Source organism: Suricata suricatta, chromosome 9 (genome assembly GCF_006229205.1).
Source record: "Suricata suricatta isolate VVHF042 chromosome 9, meerkat_22Aug2017_6uvM2_HiC, whole genome shotgun sequence".
NCBI lineage: Eukaryota > Metazoa > Chordata > Mammalia > Carnivora > Herpestidae > Suricata > Suricata suricatta.
The window spans coordinates 137,549,702-137,570,444 of record NC_043708.1 but is presented as its reverse complement, the minus strand read 5'-3'; the positions used below and the strand labels follow the sequence as shown (position 1 = coordinate 137,570,444).

Sequence of the window (20,743 nt, the reverse complement as noted above, 5' to 3'; positions counted from 1 at the left end):
CATCACCCGCAGTTTTCCGACGGACCCAGTACGTTATGACCTGCCCTCTCCTGGAAGTTACCTCTGAAGAGAACTTAAAACATAACCCTCAGAGTTCACATACGAGCTACGGCATCCAAATAGAAAGACAGACGTGGGTAATACAGAAAGAAAACACACGGAACTGGTCAAGAGAAGAGAGTCAGGGCGCCTGGGGGGCCCAGGGGGTTAAGTGTCCGGCTTCGGCTCAGGTCATGATCTCACGGTTGATGGGTTCGAGCCCCGCGTCGGGCTCTGTGCTGACCGCTCAGAGCCTGGAGCCTGCTTCCTATTCTATGTCTCCCTCTCTCTCTGCCCGCCCCCCCTTGTGCTCTGTCCTGTCTCAAAAAGAAACAAAAAAAAAATTAAAAATAAAAGAGAGAGAGAAGATGACAAGAAAGCAGATGGAAAGAATCAAACATTTAACGTTCCTAGTGGAGGTGATTTTACATATGAGCTATATCTAAATCTTCAAAGAAAAGAGACGTCTCACATCCTACAGACATCTCCCGAGGACAGCAACATCCACTATGGTAGCCAGGAGGGACGCGTGGCTCCCAGCACGTCTGACGGAGTGAGCCCTTCATGTCATCTGAGCCCAACCTCCTTAAACTTAACTAGGCACACGCGGCTGGTGACGGCCATCTCAGAGGGCAGCTCCAGAGGCGGAGGAGACGAAGCCGCCTGTCTTGGAAACATCAAGACAATCAAGGCCACACTTACTTATGATCCAGGAAGAATCTGGACAAAAGGCTCGTAAAGCGGACGGAGCGGTGTGTGACAAGATCGTGCAGGGATGAGGGGCTGTGCTTCCCCCAGGACGGCACGCCCGTCGATGGGGCCAGGGAACAACGAAATGCGACCCACGGCGTCAGTCGCAGAGACTAGGAAAGCCCCCCGCTCTGTCTCAGCGGCCGAGAACACACCCATAAGGTGCAGCGTCCGTTCTCGGTTAAAACAAAAGCACACTTGGCGGCCTGATAAATAAGAGACACAAGCCAGCCAGTATCAGCAGACCTGGAACCGGAACAGGCACTTTCATTAAAGTTAGGAAAGCATGAAAAGAAAAAAACAGAAGGACAGAACCAAGCGGAATATCTGAACTCAGCAGCGGTAATGATTACTGATCACGTTTTTACAGGCGAATATAAAAATAAGAAACAAGACACACTATAAGGAAACAATAAAATCACCATCATCTATACAAGGAAAACTAGCTGAAATTTTTAATACTAAGAAGTGACTAGTGAGGAGCCAGTTATTTGCTGATTAAAATAGATTCTTTCTGAGGGAAAAAATGTCGATAAGGTATATTTAAAAGAAACAGAAGTGAATTTAATGTATTACAAAAACCCCACGGAGGCTTAAGAGTCACCGGCTGCCGAGCTGTCCTTGGAAAGAGCAGTCAGACCCACGTGTGCGCGCCCATCCAAGGACTCCGCCTCCCCAGCGCCTCCGCTTGACTGAGGACGGACAGACTCGCGGGCGGACAGACACACACCCACCCTCGTTCAGTTTTCACGTTTTACTGACTTCCTATCACCCAGCAACCAACCATGAAAAACGAGGGCCCGTTCAGAAAAAACACTCTTCCTCCTGTTGTGACGAGAGGAGTATCAAGTTTCCTCTTAGAATGCGGCCTTGAAATTGTACAGATTTCGCCATATGGAAGAGATCTACAAGCGCAGAAGAAAAGGCCAGAGATTTGGGATCCTAATTCAATTTCCCCCACATTTAATAGGAGCCTGTAGCAAACATGTATTTTTAGAGACTCTTGGTAGGGGACCAAACAAAAGGCCACTGTGCGTCAGGCCGGGGCGGTCTCTCCGGTCCATCTAGCTGAGTTTTTTAGACATCAGGTTGGAATTAAGTGATTTTAAACTCTAAATCAACTATTTCCAGACCACAAAATCTCTTCCACACTTATCAGTCACTGTGAGTTCTCCAAGTGAGTTATAGCTGAGTTCAAATGTGAAATCTGCATTTTTCATGTGCCAATAAAGGAACGTTCCTTTGGACTTGGACTATGTAACTTGAATTGTTCAAAAATGCCATGTAAGTGCTCATTTCCTTCTCCAACAAAAATTTTCATCTGCATTTGATAAATCCTACTCAGTATCACTTCTGATGAAAAGCATATGGATATAAATCATATCATTCGCTATTATTTTCTTATTAAGTAGGAATTACAACCTCTTCTCAAAGTTAACAAGAGCAAAATAGACGGAATTTACAGGCCTGCCCTGATCACTAGAAACGTTGCTACGTCTTGATCTGTGTCACGCAGCCTGGCGTGAGCCTGCTAAACAGAAACGACAACGAGAAAGGATCTATCGTTAGTGGCGTGCTTAACTGAAAACACGTTCACAAACTCTCCGACGTGTCTGCCAGTCTCCTCTCTCTGAAGGGCCAGTCTTGGTGACCCCTTTCAATTCAGAGTGGGGTCAAAGCCAGCGGAGGCTAGGTCACAGGAGCTGATGCGGCTTCTGCAGAGCCCAGCAGCCCTGCGAAGAAGCCGGGAGTCCCAGGGAGGCCCCGGGCCCAGGCCCCGGTCCCACGGCCCAGCCAAGGGCCCAGCCAGCCGGCACCGGCCCCCGCACCAGGGAGGGACGCTAGCGCCCAGGCCCCGCACCAGGCTGTTCCATCCTTGAGCTTTTTCCTGGGCTGCGTGCTTCTCCCCCCTTAACGTGCCACAGCCCCGGGCCTGCGCCTCTGTTCCACTGTGAACTCCCTCCTGGCTCTGGAAAGTTCCTTATTAAATACCTGGCTAATGAAACTGCTGCTCCTGTGACCTACGCCTCAGTCTTTTAATCAGTTAACAAGTGGAGTTTGCCGGAAGGGGTCACTCTGACTCCAGGGCTGGTAACCAGGTTCAAGGGGTTCCGGGGGGGCTCAAATGGGTCATCAACCCGACCCAGCAACCGCACCAAAACCTTCCTGTCCCCTGATGAACACCTGGGAGGGAGATACCCTAACTACCTGAAGAAAGATTTTTCTCTAAGAAACACAGGCCTGAGAAGTTAAAGCTGGGACCTGAGAGATCATCTAGTTTAGACTTTTTTGTTCAATCAGTGGAAAACTGACAGAACCCATCCTAGATTTTCATGACAGGAGCGCTAGGAATTTTCACCTCACTCCGTCCTCACTGGAATGTCAACCACCATAACAACTGGCCATTGTACACTTGGCTGCTGTTCGTGTTTCACTAACAGAACGTAGCTCTGCGTGTATTTTACAGCTACACCAACGAAAGGTACGCAGACGATGCTTTTATATTCTTCCCTTCGTGTTCGGAACGTACGAGAAACGTAACAGTGTGTGATGAACACAACAAGTCCTGGGAACCCAGAGAGGGGCTGGTCTGTCCTCACCGCATGAGATGTTAGTAGTCGCTGCTCTGGTCTCAATCATTTGGGGAAACTGAGTCTAGAAAGGGACACTGGCCGTGGCCGTAAACGAAGCCGACTACCCGGCAGAAGCAGGAGCAGAAGCTCGGTCTCCTGTGTGTCCCGGTCCCGCACGGGCTCAGTGAGACTGGACTCGTAAAAGGAAACGGTTATTTTAGTTTCAATCCAAAGGCAGACTGAAGTGTCTGGCGGGCTGCCACGCCTGCGGTGCCCACAATCCTGGGCCCCTCCTGCCCCGAACGCGGACCGCCCTGGCTCCCGGGGGCACAGCCGAGGACGCCCAACAGGCCGACAGAGGTGCGCTCCCTGAGGACACGGGGGAGCCGTCGCTGCAGCCCTGGGGCGCCTGGGCTCCGCTGCCTCCTCGCCGCACTCTGACCCGACGTGGGGGGTCCACACGTGCTTTACCAGACCGCTAAGCCTGGTCAGCTGGTTTCCTCACCTTCACCAGCACCTCGCAATTATCCTGAAATTCCAGGAAAAGAGAAGGGGGCATGTGTCTTTTCTCCAAGAGGAAAAAAGTTCTAGCTCATGAGAGGTCTCCTGCAGCAGACGGCGGGGGGAGGGCTGCCTGGAGGAGGCAGACAAGAGCCGGTGCCCCCCGTATCAGCCGCGGACCCTGTCCTGGGCAGCAGCTGGAAATCCAGAAACAGCTACTGCGTGTCAAGTTCCCAGCCTCTGCCGGGGAAAGACGGCAAACACGGGCCGTCCCTGGAGGAGCTACGGCAAACACCGTTCACTCCGCACACACCCCCTCTGTCCCTGGAGCGTCACGTTAAAGACCTTCTGCCTTACCTTCTGTTGAAGAAACAAAATGGATTCCTAGGAAAGGCTCATCCACAAAAACAGAGGACTAGCCACGCTTCTTCCCACCCCTCCTGGTACGGTGCTTCGCCGGCTACGGCAGCTCACAGACTGGTACCCACCGTCAAGGTGCGATGGAATTTTCCACACGGAGGCAAGAGCACGGGGAACACCGACAAGCAGCTAGGAATTCTCCTAACTTCACGCCCCTCCACAAAGACAGAATTAATACAAAGAAAAGAATGGGTCTCTGTGAGGGAGTGTCAAAATGCTTAGGCAAATCTCTTGGACCCAAGTTCACAAAACCCAAATAGATCATTAGGTGTTCTGGACCAGCAGTGTAGACCATTTCTCTACCCGGCACACAGCGCGGTGGCTGACAAGGCCCTGCGGGCTCGGGAGGCAGTGGTGTGGGACGCGCAGCAGCGCACACACACGGGCCCGCGATGCCCCCGCGATGCCCCCGCGATGGCCCCGGGATGGCCCCGCGATGCCCCGCAATGCCCCTCCGATGCCCCTGCGATGCCCCAGGATGCCCCTCCGATGCCCCCGCGATGCCCCCGCGATGCCCCTGGGGAAGGCCTTTGGTCTGAGACTTCAGGGTTGACAAACAGTATTTATGGATATAAAGTGATACCTTCTACTCGTTTAAGTTAATGTATTTTTGAGACAGAGAGAGGGAGGGAGGGCACATGTGTGCATGAGAAGGGCACAGACAGCGAGAGAGAGAACCCCCAGGAGGCTCTGTGCTGTCAGGGCAGAACCCGACGTGGGGCAGGAGATCAAGAGTCAGAGGCTTCGCTGACTGCAAGCTGCCCAGCTGCCCCGGTAACTACCCGCACGAAGCGACATTCACTGCACAGAAAGCACTGGAACAAGGGGATGGGTTACACAGAACCTACAGCAGAACTGTTCTCAAGAGCTGAGAACTGCAGCGCCTTCTCCTGCGGACTGCCGTTTCGGGAGCAGGAGCGCCCCATCCTGCTCCCGGCCCAGTGGCCCCATCGCCCATCGCCAGGCCGGGCTGTGAGGAACGCGACGGCCAGAACTCACAGCCAGTCTCGGACCCACGTGCTAGCTGCGCAAACGCACGGCCTGAGAGTCCCAGGACCCCAGGAAAACTAACCAAACTAAAGGAGGGACCAAGGCCAGCTCCGTCAGGGGCCTCACCGGTGTGCAGTGGGGCGGCCCCTCGGCACGGAGCATGGACGCGGGGCGCGGCAGCCCGCGGCGCCGCCTTACCTAGCACGTTCCCCGGATGCACCTCCTCCAGGCCTTGCAGCTCCCTGCCCATCAGGAGGTACAGGCTTTCCAGGGTGCAGCACGCCAGGTGGGGCACCGGGGGCAGCCCGTCCGGCGGGGTGGAGAAGCCTGACGGCACCTGGCCGAAGACAAAGATGGAAGAGGAGTTAGCAGACGCGGAACAAAAACCGTGCTTCGTATCCAGAAAGTTACGTTTATTCACAGGTGAGGTGGTGCAGTCGCTTCACGTAAGCCCGGAGCACGGAAATCTGAAGTGACAGAAAACATGCCTCACTTTACGAATAAAATCTAAATTTCTCAAATATTTAAAACTGTCAAGAATGCAACTCAGTCGTAAGTTTTACACTAAGTAACATACGTTCTGCTGTGACCTGGTGCCACCATACTAGCTGAGGATCACAGATCCCACAGCCCCTCGCCACACTGACCGGCGCTGCGTCGTGTGCCAGCTCTGGGCGCTGTGCTAATACCTCTGCACCTCCTGTTAGTATTATCTCTTAGAACTGTCTTAATCTGGGGGTGCCTGGAGGGCTCAGTTGTTTAAGCATCCGACTTTGGCTGAGGTCATGATCTCACAGTCCGTGGGTTTGAGCCCCGTGTCAGGCTCTGTGCTGACAACTCAGAACCTGGAGCCTGCTTCAGATTCTGTGTCTCCCTCTCTGTCCCTCCCCTGCTTGTGCTCTGTCTCTCAACAAAATAAACATTAAAAAGGTTTTTTAAATTATTTTAATCTTATTATAATGCCCTTCATGCACTGAGCTGAGTTACACGTGAGCAGGTGCTGGGCTGAGTTACACACGAGCAGGTGCTGAGCCGAGTTACACACGAGCAGGTGCTGAGCCGAGTTACAGACGAGCAGGTGCTGGGCCGAGTTACACATGAGCGGGTGCTGGGCCGAGTCACACGTGAGCGGGTGCTGGGCCGAGTTACACACGAGCAGGTGCTGGGCTGAGTTACACACGAGCAGGTGCTGAGCCGAGTTACAGACGAGCAGGTGCTGGGCCGAGTTACACGTGAGCGGGTGCTGGGCCGAGTTACACACGAGCAGGTGGTGAACTGAGTTACATGAGCAGGTGCTGGGCCGAGTTACACACGAGCAGGTGCTGGGCTGAGTCACACGTGAAAATGACTAGCTAGGAGAGCAGTCAGTGATAAGTGCCACAGAAGTGGCCACACACAGCTGCCGCACGCTCTGCTGCCGCTCTGGAAGGCGTGAAACGCTGAGGGACGCTGACGAGGAGACAGCGCAAACAGCAAGAGTGTGCTGCCGGATAACGGGCTGCGGAGCCCACCTCGTATCAGATCTGATCTTAAGTTTCGTCAAGAGTTACTCAGAACTCAAGACCGTACCTTTCAGGGACCTCCATATAAACGCAAGTGCCCTTGCATTTCAGTGCAAAAAGCCTTTCAGTCACCCAACTTATCTTTGGTCCCCACAGGCGCAAGGCACCACGCGGCTGCTGTCTAAGAGAAAAGACGTCACTCTACGGCACACAAAGGTGACTAACGTCACCCACGGAGGGAGCGACACACGGGCACTGCGGGCAAGTAAACTCACAGCTGCCCAGAGGAGGGGGCAGCTGCTGCGTGAGGGTGAACTCGGAAACCCCGTGAAAACGTGGGCCTTCTGGGCACGCGCTACAGTTACGTGTACACGCTCCGATTCAGTGACAACTCCGCAGGACAGCGCTAAAGACAGGTTGGAAGGAAATTTTAAAAAACCAGAATTAAATAGGAAGAGAGAAAATTATCTACAAATAATATGATGATCAACTTAGAACAACCTACAGATAAATGATAATTAGTAAGACATTGTAACAAGGCGGCTAGACACGAGATCATTATACAAGAGTTAGCTGTCCCTACATGAGCAAGAAAAGAAACTTTTTTTAAACAGAAACTTTTAGGGGCGCCAGGTGGCTCAGTTGGTTAAGTGTCTGACTTTGGCTCAGGTCATGGTCTTATGGTTCATGGGTTCAAGCCCCACGTCAAGCTCTGTGCTGACAGCTAGCTCAGAGCCTGGAGGCTGCTTCCGTTTCTGTGTCTCCCTCTCTCTCTGACCCTCCCCTGCTCACGCTGTCTCTTTCTGTCTCTCAAAAATAAATAAATAAACATTAAAAAAAAAAAACTTTTAGAATGGCAACAAAATATAAGATAGCTAGAAATAAGTCTAACAAAAGTGATTAAATGTCTTTAAACAGAAAATGATAAAACTTTAATGAAAAACATTTAAAACAACCTAAGTAAATAGGTAGATATATATGCCTAATAGATTCATAGACAGACTCTGTATTACACAATGTTGATCCGCACCAAACACACGTACTGATTTAAGCAATCAGTCTCTCAAAGGAGCTGTTCCTGGAACCTGACAAGCTGACTTTATATGGAAGAGAAGAGAGTCAGCACTGAGCAAGGCACTCACAGAGAGACATGGTCATGGTCGTGGTCCTTGAAATGGCCAAACATTTAGTGGTGAAGTCAGCACTCGACAGGGGCAGTGACAGTAACAGGAGACATGAAGTCTGTGAGCCCAGGAACAGACCACAGCGCAGGTGGAATGGGACTCGGGGCAGAGACGGGCCCTTCCCCGAGCTGCAGCAGGACAGCTGGGTCCCTTCCTCACCTCATACACAAATACTGAGTTAAACACCTAACATGAAAGGCAAAACATCAGACCTTAGAAGGAAACACAGGCAAATATTTGGCCTTCGGTGTGGATGTAATGTTAACTGTCTTAAACAAGATACAAAACGAAAACTCCATAATGGAAAATACTGATAAATTCAGCCACGTTAAAATTAAGAACTTCTTTACATTAAAAGGTACTAATGGAAAATGTGACAAGTCCCAAACTGGAGACCAAACCTGTGGAACGTAGACCTGGAACCCTGAAACAGTACATTAACGTTCGGGGGCGCCTGGGCGGCTCGGTCGGTGAAGAGCCTGACTCTCTGATTCAGCTCCGGCCGCGATCTCACGGTTCGGGAGTTCGAGCCCCACCCTGGGCTCCTCACACTCCCTCCCTCTCTGCCCCTCCAGCTCACGCCCTCTCTCAAAATAAATAACTTAAAAAAAAAAAAAGGAATTTATAGCAGTTTTATGTCTAATTCTTACCCGCTGCAAAAACCCCACAGGGCTGTACTTGGGCCCCAGGACGAACATCCTCTTCCCTCTGCGGGCCACGCCGCTGAACACTCGGGCAAACGCAATAAAACACTCGTCGCCGGTTCCTTCTTCCGGCAGAGGCTTGAGGGCCGCACTTCCCACCAGATGCTCATCACCTGCCAGAAACAAAGGACACGAGTGCCAGGGGCGACCCTCCAACCCAGGGCCTGCCTGGGAGCAGCACGGACAGGGAGGAGGGAGACTCGGCCCAGTTTCAGGAAAGAAACGCCAAGAATGACAGAATAGCGAGTAAGGCCACAGTTAAGGCCAAGCTCAAGGGCCGGGAGACGAGTGTCCTGAGCTAAGGTAGAAAACCCATCTCACAGCAAACCTGCTGGGGGCAGCTGTACCTTTTGTCTCCTCCCCCTGCGCACTGGCTTCCAGGGCACCCCCGGCAGCCGGGGGCCCCTGCGTCGCCGCCAGCTTCTCCGCGTGCCTCTGTCTCGCGCGCTCACGCCTCTGCGCGATTTCTTCTTGGGTGAGGGGTCTACGGGAGGGCACAGACCGGTTAGCATCTGGCAGCAGCAAGCACCTCTCCGTCCATTCGAGCAGGGAAAGGGCAACGACCAGTGTGTCTGGACGGACGGCGGTGGGTCCCAGGCCCCTCCCAGGCAGAGTCTCTGCAAGTCCCACCCCAGCGAGAGCAATGCCTTCTCTTGGATGCTGTGTGTGCTACTCCGAGCTTCTGAACAGACGTGCAAGAGCCCACGGCCCCCGCCACAGCCACCCGCAACAGGACAGCCTTTCTCTGGTGCCCACATTCCTTCTGCATGAGGCCAACGACAGGGAAAGGCAGGAAAGGAGAGAGAGAGCACAGCTCAGAACACCCTGTTGAGAAGCACGCATAGGACCTCAATAAGAAACTGAGGTTCTGGGGCGCCTGGGGGCTCAGTCAGCTGAGCCTCTGACTTCGGCTCAGGTCATGATCTCGTGGTTCTTAAGTTCAAGCCCTGCATCGGGCTCCATGCTGACAGCTCAGAGCCTGGAGCCGGCTTCGGATTCTGTGTCTCCTCTCTCTCTAGCCCTCTCCAACTCATGCTGTCTCTCAAAAATTAAAAAAGAAAAGAACCAAAAAGGAGGTCTTCCCCTCCAGTACTTAAGAATATGTAGTCACGCAGAATCTGGGTCCAAAAGGAAGGGGAAAAGGTCAGGCTGAACACTGGAAACTCCGCTGGACCAAGGTCAAACTGTGGTGATGAGCCGCTGTTAGACCCCAGTACCCCAGAGAAGAGGCCGTGTGGGGTGAGTCTTGGTCAGGGAGCGGAAGGGGACTGAGCTGTTTTCCTGAACACTCGCCCCCACATCTGTCAGGCCACAGGGAGGGTCTTTACGGAAGGGGAGCGCTAAGTGGAGTAGGAACGGGCTCCGTTTGGGGGTTTCAGCTTGGAAGGCTGAGACCGGGCCGGGGCACGAACTCCCAGGACTTGGCCCCTCTCCCGCACCGGGGTCCTCGGCCCCAGCAGGAGGCAAGACCACCCGCCGCCCTGACGCCGGCCGTGGCCCGCGGACCGAGCACCCAGCCTGTCGGGCTAATGCTCCGGCCCTCAGGCGCTGCTTCCGCTCTGGAGCTGGGCCCTGTGCGGTCCTGTCCTTCCGTGGTTTCTGCTTCTGTCCCTGATCTGACGTGACACCTGACAGGTGGTGTCTCCCCTCCCCCGGTCCCCTGAGCCCCGGAACCCGTCCAGATGTCCCTCCTGAAAGTGCCCCGTTCACGAGCGTTCTACGCGCACACACGTAGCACTTGCAAAGTGCTCGCTGCTACACGGAAGAGAGAATCACAGGACACAGGAGAAGAGTTACTGAGGAGGGCGGAGCTGGTGGGCGGCTCTCCTGGGGGGGAGGGAGGGGAGGAGGAGGGTGCAGATGGGAAGGGGACAGGAAAACGAGCACCTGCCTCAGGAGCCTCAGAAGACAGGCATGCGGTCGAGAAGCCGGCTCTGCAGGAGAACAAACGTGCGGCCGGGCGGTCAGAGGCGCGTGGCCCAGGTGCAGGCAGGGACTCAGACGGGGCCTGAGGCCCAGAGCACTGGGAGTGTGTGGAGCGGCGCCCTGGGCGGCCCTCGGGGCCACGGGCCGCAGCCACAGCCGGCGCCCCCCCTCCCTGAGCAGAGCTTGCATGGAGGGGACAGTCACGGCTCTTGGCTCGACATCCGACCGCAGCAGCACTTCCAAAGTTACAGGGAAGAATGAGGTCAAGGGCCAACGCCCGAGGGACCCGGGGCTCAGTCACTTAGCTGCCTGACTCGGCTCCGCGCCTGGTCTCACTGCCTGTGGGTTCGAGCCCCGCGTCGGGGCTCTGTGCTGCTGGCTCGGAGCCTGGGGCTGCTCCGATTCTGTGTCTCCCGCTCTGCCCCTCCCCCGCTCACGTGCCCGCACACTCTCTCAAATACAAATGAACATTAAAAAACATTTTTTAACGTAAATGCTTGGAAAGAAAAGAAAGCACAGCCCCAGCGGATGAGCCAGCCAGCCCCAGGCAGGGAGGAGAGGCCGCAGACGTTAATCCGCACACGCCCGCTCTCAGACAGGCTGCGGCCCCCCTCCAGCTCCTGAGCGGGAGCTGCAACAGCCTGCTGAGGCGCCGTATTTTCCTGACTCCGCTCCCGCTGGAGAAGAGCCGTCAGCTCTGACCGGCCGTCAGGGTGACTGAGGCACAGAAGGGCTCAGTCGCGGGACCAGTGGGCAGAGCGGCGTCATTATCTGTAAGACTGAAGACACCCCCGACGCACTGGACATTCATAAGGAGTAACATCTGTATCATTTCTCTCAGGTTCCTGGACAAACGCCTCCCAGGAGCCACCAGGGCAGACGCGGGCCCCACACGAGGACTGCAGGCGGCCACATCACCGTGGCTGGACACCGACATCACAGGACGCGGGACGGGCCCGGGCCCGGGGAGCCGGCCGGGAGGCTGCAGTGACCCTCCAAGAACGGACCGGACCTGAGCCACGGGGGGCGAGCGGAGCTGGGAGGGAGGGGAACAGACGCCCCGAGACGCAGGACCGTGGGGAACAGTCCATCTCCGGAGGCGCCAACACCCCGCCGCCACACACGGACCGGCAGGGGCGCCCATGCGCTCACCAGTCTCCGCCGAGGTCGGCGGCCAAGCCCGGACGACCCGCCGGGCGCTGCACAGAAACTAACTGTGGCCACGACGGCCACTGTCTGCTTCCACCTACATCGATTCTCACCGACTGTCCCCGAGCTGACTCCACTGCGGGGGACGCTTCGGCAGGTGCGCACCGCAGGTGTCCACGGGGGCGCCCAGCGGCACTCGGGCTGCGGCGGAGAAGCAGGGGTGCACTCCACGCCCCGGCACCCCCGGCACCCCCACCAAGCTCACGCGACACCCCACCCCCACCCTTACCTGGGCTTATTCTGCGGCAGAGCCTTGGCGTCAACCGCAAACATTTTGGAGACGAAGATGATCACGGGGGCAGTGTCTTCGCTCCCACACTTCATGAAAGCTAAACGAGCAGGAAGTGAAAACGTCACTATTTTTACCATCATCAGAAAGATGGACCTCTAAAACACAAGACACTTAGAATACGGCAACATCTAAAGACACAAGTGGCCTGCCATCTTCTAGACCTACGGCAAAAACTCTATTTAGGGAAATGTGACCTTCCTAGGAAGAGCCGAGCAGAGCCAGCCGCTTGGACAGACACAGGGAAAGACCGGCCACGCGGGCAGGGCAGGCGGCGGCCGGGAAGCCCTCCCCACCCAGAGCCGAAGCCCCCGGCCGTGAGCCCCCCGCCTTCCTCCCTGCCCCGGGGAAGGGGGGCAACCCTGAGGAATGCGACCACACGTCAACGGTCAACGGGCAGCTCAGTAATAAAACACATAAAAGCTACACAAATTAGAAAATGGATGAAAACATCTTACCACGGCAGGAACAACACACTTAGAAATAAAGACTCCGTGTTATAAAGATGGTAATCTCCCCTAAATCTATACAACCTAACAGAATTTCATATCAACATGCTAACGTTTTTTCTCTAACTTCAAGAGGTATAAAACCACTGATTAGCAATTTTTTAATGCTTATATTTGAGAGTGCACGAATGGGGATGGGGAGGGAGAGAGAGAGACAGAGACAGACAGAGAGAGAGACAGAGAGAGAATCCCAAGCAGGCTCCATGCTGTCAGCAGAGCCCAATGTGGGGCTCGAACCCACGAAGCGGCGGTGGCGATCCTGACCTGAGCCGCAATCAAGAGTCAGGATGTGAACTGACTTGAGCCGCCGGGGCCCCAGGGAGTGGTGAGAGAAACCAACACCACCGACACCAAAACAACATGCCTGCAAGTGGAAGAACCCGACGGCAAAACTCAGGCAAGAGCAAAGCTGCGGAAGCCAGAGTGAATACACGCCAGATGGGCCGCCTAGGCCCCGGGCGCAGCTGTGAGGAGCAGGGTCCCCAGACCCCCGCCGCCCCAGGACCGCCCCGGGGAAACGCCAAAGCAGAGGAGGGACCCCAGGTGAAAAGCGACACTCACAACCCGGTGAGAGACCGCCAAGTGGCCCAGGGAGGCAGACGCAGAAATGTCCGACGTCCGATTCCGGACAGACTTCGGAGCAAGGACCACGGGCCGTGCGGACGGACTGGACGCAGGGGGAGGAGTCAGCACAGCCCCGACTGCACGGTGTGGGAGGGGCGACCGAAGGGACCACGCGGGGCGCGGGCAGCGGGGTGCCCTCGGGGTCGGTGGGGGGGCAGACGTGCACTGCGGACGCCCAGGTGGCAGTGACGAGTGTGCCGGGGTCACGTGCGGCCCTGAGGTGGAGGAGATCCCCAGGAGAGAGACCGCAGGGCGGGAACAGAGGGCGGCCGGCCCGGGAGAGTCAGGGGGAGGGAGGAGCCGGGAAGGACGTGAAGAACGGGCAGCCAGGGACACAGGGAGCAGAGCGCGGGGACGCCAGAAGTCAGGAGAAGGAAGTGTCTAACGGGGAAGGAGGGGCCTGCCCTCTCAAACGCTCCGGCGGACCGAGTGACATGATCTGACGAGGAGACCCCACAGGGGCTCCGAGAACAGCAGCAACGTGGGTTGGGGCTGGAGGCTGCACCCGCAACAGGACGGGAGGGAAAGCGGAGGCGGTGGGTCCGTGCGGCTGCCTGTCGTGGAGCCTGACAGGGCCTGGGACGGGTGTGTCCCCTCCCGTGGGGACCGATGAGGGCCTCAGCCAGGGAACCCCTTCCACGGCCCCCAGGGACCCAGCCCAGTGGTGACTGAGCAGCGCAGGGACACGCTGTGGTTTGTCCAGGGTCGGGGACACGGGGTCACCGGGAGGAGTCTCAGAGCCTCCACTCTCCCAGCCCAGAGGGGACGGAGCGGCCGTGGCAAAACTCCGACTCTGGCAGGAAAAGAAAACTGACAAAACGGCCCCCGTGAACTGCCCGCGGACCCGGCCGCCCAGCGAAGCGGCCGGGCACCGCCTGCCCTCTGGACGCCCCCGCACGCCCCCCCCGCCGCAGCTCACCTGCTTTCAGGGCCTGGGTTTCCGGCGGAAGAGCGTCAAAGGTCTGGGACCCCGTGCACATCAGCTTCTCTACCCGCTCGGCAGTGATGTCCAGGGGGCTGGGGAGTTTCCGACACACCATCCCTGGAGTCTGCTGTTAAGGACCCACACTGTGAACAAGCCCCCTCCACCCAGGCCCAGAGGCGGCCGGGACAGACGGCCCCGCAGGAAACGCCGGAGCTGCCAAACGTCACGTCTCAGAATACGGATCCACGTTCAGGGGGCCCGTGGCCTCTCTCAAGCCCAGGAGGGTCTCTGAAGACAGACATTCTAACACGCCGGCGGCCCACAGACCGAGCGAGGATGCAGAGCTCAGGAGCCTGGCCGCCCAGGGCCTGGAAGTCCTAACATGGTTTTTCCACCGGCTTTAGACCTGTACAAACTTTCCCGCAACAGCTATCAGCCCCCAGCTAGGACACACGAGTCCCCTCCTCACGCCAGAGTCTGCGGCTGCGAGTCCGTCCCAGCTCAGGGCCCGGGCCCGGGACCCTGCGCCCACAGCCCACCGCACGGGGACTGCCTGGGACACGCAGATCAGTGGAAAGAAGACAGTTTAAGCTCATCTGTGAAATCACTTTCGTTAGTGTATCTCAACCCAAGCCTTCCCGGAATCACTAACATGACAGGAAATATTGATGAAAATACGGAACTAAAATGAAATACTGATCCGACATAAACATCTGAACTATCTTCTTACACATAAATCTTAATACTTTTTTTAAATTTTTATAGACTAGCAAACAAAAACAAAAAGATACTCGTCCTGAAAGAACATTCATTTGAACTGGAATTAGAAAGGATCGGAATTAGCGTCAGATTATCCATTTTTAAAAGCACGGAATACAGTTTCCTGGTGGAATACTAAGTAGCCACCGAAGACTGACTTTGGACTCAACCGTGTCACCTCCAGAGGGTTTCCTATTGGTCAGTCACGTGTCCTTCCCTGCTTTGTCACAACGGTCACTTCTCTGGCACCAGGACAAAGGATACCGAGCACGGCCTGGGAGACGGGCAGCCACTGGCTGCAGATGGCGTTGATCTGGACTTTGGGGTCTGCGTGTCGTGCCTCCCGGGCTCCAAGCTTCAGTCCTAAAGACGTCACTATCTTATCGATTTTCTCTTTGTCCCTGTAGGAAGCACAAGTGGGGAGGTGGCAGACAGAGGCGCAGGGCAGAGGAGGCGCGCCACATGCTCGGACACACTCCTGCTTCAGGAAACAGACACGCCCAGAAGGGGCTCCGGCCCAGCGAGGGCGGCGCAGTCTCTACCCCGGCCTCCAACGGCCCCTCCTCCAGAGCCCTGGGAGCCCCAGCCCGTCCCCGTCCGCGAGCCGTGGGGACCGGAGGGGCAGCTCTCCGTGCGGTGCTGGAAAGCACGCTTCCGACTCTGGACAACGCTGACCAGAAAGCCACTAGAGCAAACCCTCTTTCCCACTTGCATCGGGAGAGTCTGTTCCCGAGTTCGCCATGAGCGATCCTAGACGTCATACACCCTCTCCACCACAAACACGGTTTTACTTGAAGCCGTGTTGGCATAAGCCAAGGTGCAGTGCCGCCCTCCACCCGTCTAGCTCCTCAGCTCAGCCTTCTAGAAGCACAGACTGCTCCTCGGTCCTGCCCCTCCCCTCCCCACGTCACACGCCCCTGCACCCGGTGTCCCAGCCCCGGGACCAGCCTGTCCTGCTCGGTCCGGCCCGCTCTGCGAGGCGGCCCCGTCGGCCCAGCAGCCCGAGCCCCGGCGCTGGGGCCGTTCTCACCTCTTCAAGACCGCGTCGTACAGACTCCATATGTTCTCCAGGATCAGCTGCACAAACAAAGGCTTCTTTCCCTTTGCCTGTCAGGAAGCACACACACACGTGAGTGTCCCACATCCATTCCTGACGTGTCTTATGAACGTGTCTCGTTTGGGCCAGGAAGTGTTTACTCAGCAGTCAAGTGGCGGGGACCAGGTGTACACACGCACTGAACAGCCAGTGGTCTGCAGCCGGTCACAACCGCTGCTCTCTTCCTCTGGGAACCCGGGACTCGGCAGCCGGCCAGACCGTCTGGGGGTCGAGTCACTGCGGCTGCCACCCCCACTGCCGTCGGGGGGGACACGATACCCATGCCTAGTGCCGAAAACTCACTCTGCGTCCAGGTCCCTTCCATGGGCTCTTCCAAACAATGTTCCAAACATGGAAAACGCTCAACTTCAAGGAAGAGGATATCAGAAAAACAAAAAACTACCGTTTTTCTTACCAAAAAAAGTCTATGCAAAAATATGGCAAGGGCACTGTGAGCAGAATGCCCTCACGCCCACAGGAGACAGGGCGTAAGCGGACGCCCCTTGCTGGAGGAGGCCAGAACTGCCGTCCCCGTCTCACAGAAGGAGGAAGGGACGCGGAGGCCGCAGCGCCGGAAGGCGGCGAGCCGAGATGCGGCCACAGCTCCGGACTCGCCACCCTGGGCCTGTTCACAAGGCACTGTTTATAAAAAGCTTTTAACGGCCAGCGGAGAGGCTCACAGTATGAAGTCAAGCAAAATCCCAGCTACGTAATCTAAGTAACACAAGTTCAACTGAGGGACGTGCGTCTCTATCCTATGGGAATGAAAAAAACTAAAACCACAGCCTTAGCAGCATTGGCTTCCGGCTTTCTATTCCCAAGCATCTTCTGGAAGGAATATACACGCTCTTCCAAGAGAATCAACGGATCAAGTCCTGGATGTTACAAGAAAGCACCACGGCCGAAGGAGAGGGCCCCGCGAGCCTTGGTACTTGGCGTCGCCTCCGCCTACAGGAGGGTGACCAGCGCCCGGCCAGAGGAGGCTCGGCTGAGCCGGGAGCTCAGCAAACTCCGAGAGCGCGGCCCCCCATGGTGAGGGGGTCACAGGGGGGCACGAGGCAATCAAGTATCTTCCAGGGCACAGGCTCTGAGACTCCTGCTCCTCTTGGAGAACGAAAAACACAAACAAGGAGCACTTCTTTGTTCCCGGCACTTAAAGAACAACACTTGGAATAAGACGCGTGAGCTTTCACCAAACGTGTAAAATGTACAGTGAAGCCCCTCGCGACCCGGCCGGCACTGACCAGTTACAGCAGAGGCCCCCGCGGGAGTCTGAACAGGGCAGGGACGCGAGGGACACGCGGGCAGACATGTGCCGCCTCACCTGGTCGGCCTTCATGATCTTCTTTGCCTTCATATTTATGTAATAATCTCCCCACAAGGTTTTCAAGAGAACTTCCTTTTTGATGCCAATCTTTTGACTGTAGATTTTGGCAAAGTGCTCGATTCTGGAAGGAAAGCAAGAGTTGGTGTTGGTGACAATCATCAAGTGTGAGCACAGGTTTGAGTATTTCTGAGTCGGTCCAGAGGGCTCTGGACGCACCACGGACACGACCTCAACTGGGCGACAAGCTGCTCCCAGCAGCCCCGCGTCGCACGGAAAGCGCGGCTGCGCCCAGGGACCCGGAGGCGCCGCGTGTGGCTGGCACCACGCCCCTGGGCCGTGGCTCCCTGTCTGCATGCTGCACGTGGACATTGAGGCCCGAGGAGGCACTGCCCCGGCCGCCCACCGCAGCCACGCCGGCGCCGAGCTGTTTCAGCCCTTCCCTGCCGTAGGCGGCCTGTGCCCACGAAGGAGAAAACGCCGGAGCCTGCCAGAAGGCTCTGTAGCACCCTGGACCCAGAACACACGCACGACGGCTCCACGCTCCCGGCGCTCAGCAAGACCAGTCAGCACCGGCCCTGCCCCCCGGCCCACGAGAGCAGCACCCAGACAACTAAGTGTGCCGCACGCGGCATCCACCATCCCGAAGGGGGGGGCCGAGGGAACCGTGTCCCTTGTGCAGGGAACAGCCCGTCTGACGTGAGGCGCGGGTCCAGCTCCAGAGGGACAGCGTCCTGGAGGAAGCCCGCCCTTCCTCGCCGCCCAAGGAGTGCAAGCGCCGCACTGGGGACGCGTCTTCCCGTTGCCGCCGGCGGACCCCAGGGCTTCTCCGCGCACTCTCCGGCAATAACGGAGGCCCGGGGGAGCAGGAGGCACCGAGGGGCGAGGTCAGTGACCGTGAGGACCCGAGCTGCAGCGCAGAAGCAGGTGCAGGCACCACAGAGCCCGAGGACGAATGCCCAGGGTCCCCGCTCACCGGGGGCGAAGGACCGGAGTCAGAACCCGGACTGCAGAGCGGCGGGCACGGCGGGCGCGGTGGGCACGGCCTCCGGGGGCGCGGCCCCAGAGCAACTGGCAACTATAAATGCTACTTCCCATTTGACCCAACCGCTTTTTGTTTGGCTCAAGTTTTTTTTTTTAATTTTTCAAAATTTTGTTTCTGTTGCTATTTTGTTTACTATATATAAACCGTGTATGGTTTAGACACACATTACGCATCATTATTGCTATGCCGCTGTAATTCTCCTTTTGAAGGAGGACCCTCCTCCCCGCAGACACGCGCCTCACCGCCCGGACCCGCCGCCCGCCCGCCGTGGAGGCTGCGAGCAGCAGGGCCCCCTCCCGCGCTCCAGGGGCTGGTCCACGACGACCGAGGTCAGGGGCCGGCTGCGCGCAGTTCCCGTGCCTCCCGACAGCAGCAGACCCGCCCTGCTCCAGGGCCCGGCCCAGCCCCGGGCTCAGGCACGTCTAGACAAGGCACAGAGCCGCCTTGCAGACTCGTCCGCAGGCCCTACGTCCCCGTGGCCTCCGCTCACCAGCACCAGGCTCGGCCGGGCATGTGCCGTCCTCCACGCAGACGTGCAGCCCCTTCCGGGACCTGCAGGGGGAGACCACTGCGGCCACAGGTCCCAGCACAGCCCTCACCTCGCTCTCCCGAGAGCTCTAACCCTCCCGGTGACGGATGCCCCGTCAGGGCCTCAGCGGGTGACGAGGACACTGATCACAGCGGCAAGCTGCGTCTACGTGTGGTTAAAACTGAAGGTAGCGACTGAGTGATTAACACATCGAACTTCCCATATTTTCAAAACTATTTTTGTTTTTTTGGCCTGATACAGGACCAATTTTGTACCTCCTTCAGGGACGACGTAAATCCTGACTTTGATTATCGTATGACCCACACGGCTTGGTTCTCTGGACCTGGAACAGTCTGTGAGGTTAAATCGCCCCCGACTGTGCACACGCCCACCTCTACTTCTCTCTCTGCCGCCTGCGCTTGGTTGTGACGGCCACGCACACGGGGTGAGCCTCTTCACAACTGAGAAGGGTCCGTTGTCCACATAAAATGTCCCAATACCTTTGCCACAAACTCAGCACTGCTCCTCCAAACTGCTAAACTGACTCTCCTTCTGCCGACATTTGATTGACATCTTGGGCCAAAGCTTTGGAATTTATCCGCTGTCCGTTACGCTATCTATCTATTTTACGCAGCAAAGCTTTGTAATTTTTAAATGGAATCTCCTTCTTTTCTTTATGATTTTTTCGAGACGGGGTGGGGGGGAGGGCGGGCAGGAGGGGGAGACTCCAGCAGGCCCACGCTCAGCGCGGAGCTCAACGCGGGCTCCACCACGGCTGTAACACCACGACCAGAGCCCAAACCGAGAGCCGGACTCAGCCGCTCAGCCACCCGGCGCCCTGGGACTTCCTTCTTCCAAAAGCCCTCCTCAGGGGGTGTTTCATGAATTCAGTGGCCGAACTGTTCTGATCGGGGGATTTCTAGTATGATTTCTGTCCGTGCTTCTGGGATTTCTAAGAACTGTTGGTCTGTGGTGCCCAGACTTCTGTATTTTTTCTTGCACAACACTGTGTCAGACACAGGTCCTGTTTGCGCTTGACACGTGGTAAACGTCAGGCTCCCTCCCTCTCAAACATCACTTTACACTTGTCAGGACGGCCTGACAAGAAATTCAAAAAGACAAGAAATGTAGGCGCTGGCCAGGGTGTGGCACAGGGCAGCCCGCGTGCACCACTGCTGGGAACGCACGCTGGGCCGCCAGCTCGGGAAACCGCGTGGAGGCTGCTTGAAAAATTAAAAACAGAACCGCCCCGCGGCCCAGCAGTTCCGCTCCCGGGCACGTGTCTGAGAAAACTGAAAACACTACTTCGAAAAGATACGCCTACCCACTTTTCGTGGCAGCTCTGTCTACAGTGGCCACGGAGACATCCTAAGTGCCCACCAGGAGATGAATGACCAAGGCATATGTAGCAACCAAAACCGCCTCACAGACACAGAACAGCCTGGGGCCGGGGAGAAACGGCTGAAGGGGCCAAAAGGTACAAACTGACCTATGAAGCAAATGAGTCATGAGGATGTCACGTACGGCATTATTTATTCTTGAGAGAGACAGAGACAGAGTGTGAGCAGGGGAGGGGCAGAGAGAGGGAGACACAGACCCGGAAGCAGGCTCCAGGCTCTGAGCTGTCAGCACAGAGCCCAACACGGGGCCTGAACCCACGAACTCGGACGCTCCCCTGCACTGAGCCGCCCAGGCGCCCCCTGTATTGCAGAGTTTAGAGTTGCTAGGGGAGTAAACCTTAAAGGTCCCATCACAAGAAAACACTCCTGTTCTGTCACTATGCAGAGCTAACTACCCTTACGGTGGTGACTATATCACGACATTTACAAATAGAGACTTGTTCAG

At 56.6% G+C, this 20,743-nt stretch overlaps 1 protein-coding gene across 3 annotated transcripts in view; it reads right to left on the bottom strand.

Moving 5' to 3' along the window:
* The window catches only part of EFL1 (elongation factor like GTPase 1), an 84,243-nt gene that overhangs the window by 49,761 nt on the left and 13,739 nt on the right, over window positions 1–20,743 (bottom strand). For all 3 annotated transcript variants that reach the window (XM_029950543.1, XM_029950542.1, XM_029950544.1), the window contains 8 exons: window positions 17,325–17,448; window positions 15,935–16,011; window positions 15,169–15,305; window positions 14,140–14,262; window positions 12,028–12,127; window positions 9,011–9,147; window positions 8,610–8,776; window positions 5,472–5,610 (listed from right to left, as the gene is read on the bottom strand). In XM_029950543.1, the coding sequence (XP_029806403.1) occupies window positions 5,472–5,610; window positions 8,610–8,776; window positions 9,011–9,147; window positions 12,028–12,127; window positions 14,140–14,262; window positions 15,169–15,305; window positions 15,935–16,011; window positions 17,325–17,448 (1,004 nt within the window). The remainder of the gene's footprint in view (window positions 1–5,471; window positions 5,611–8,609; window positions 8,777–9,010; window positions 9,148–12,027; window positions 12,128–14,139; window positions 14,263–15,168; window positions 15,306–15,934; window positions 16,012–17,324; window positions 17,449–20,743) is intronic.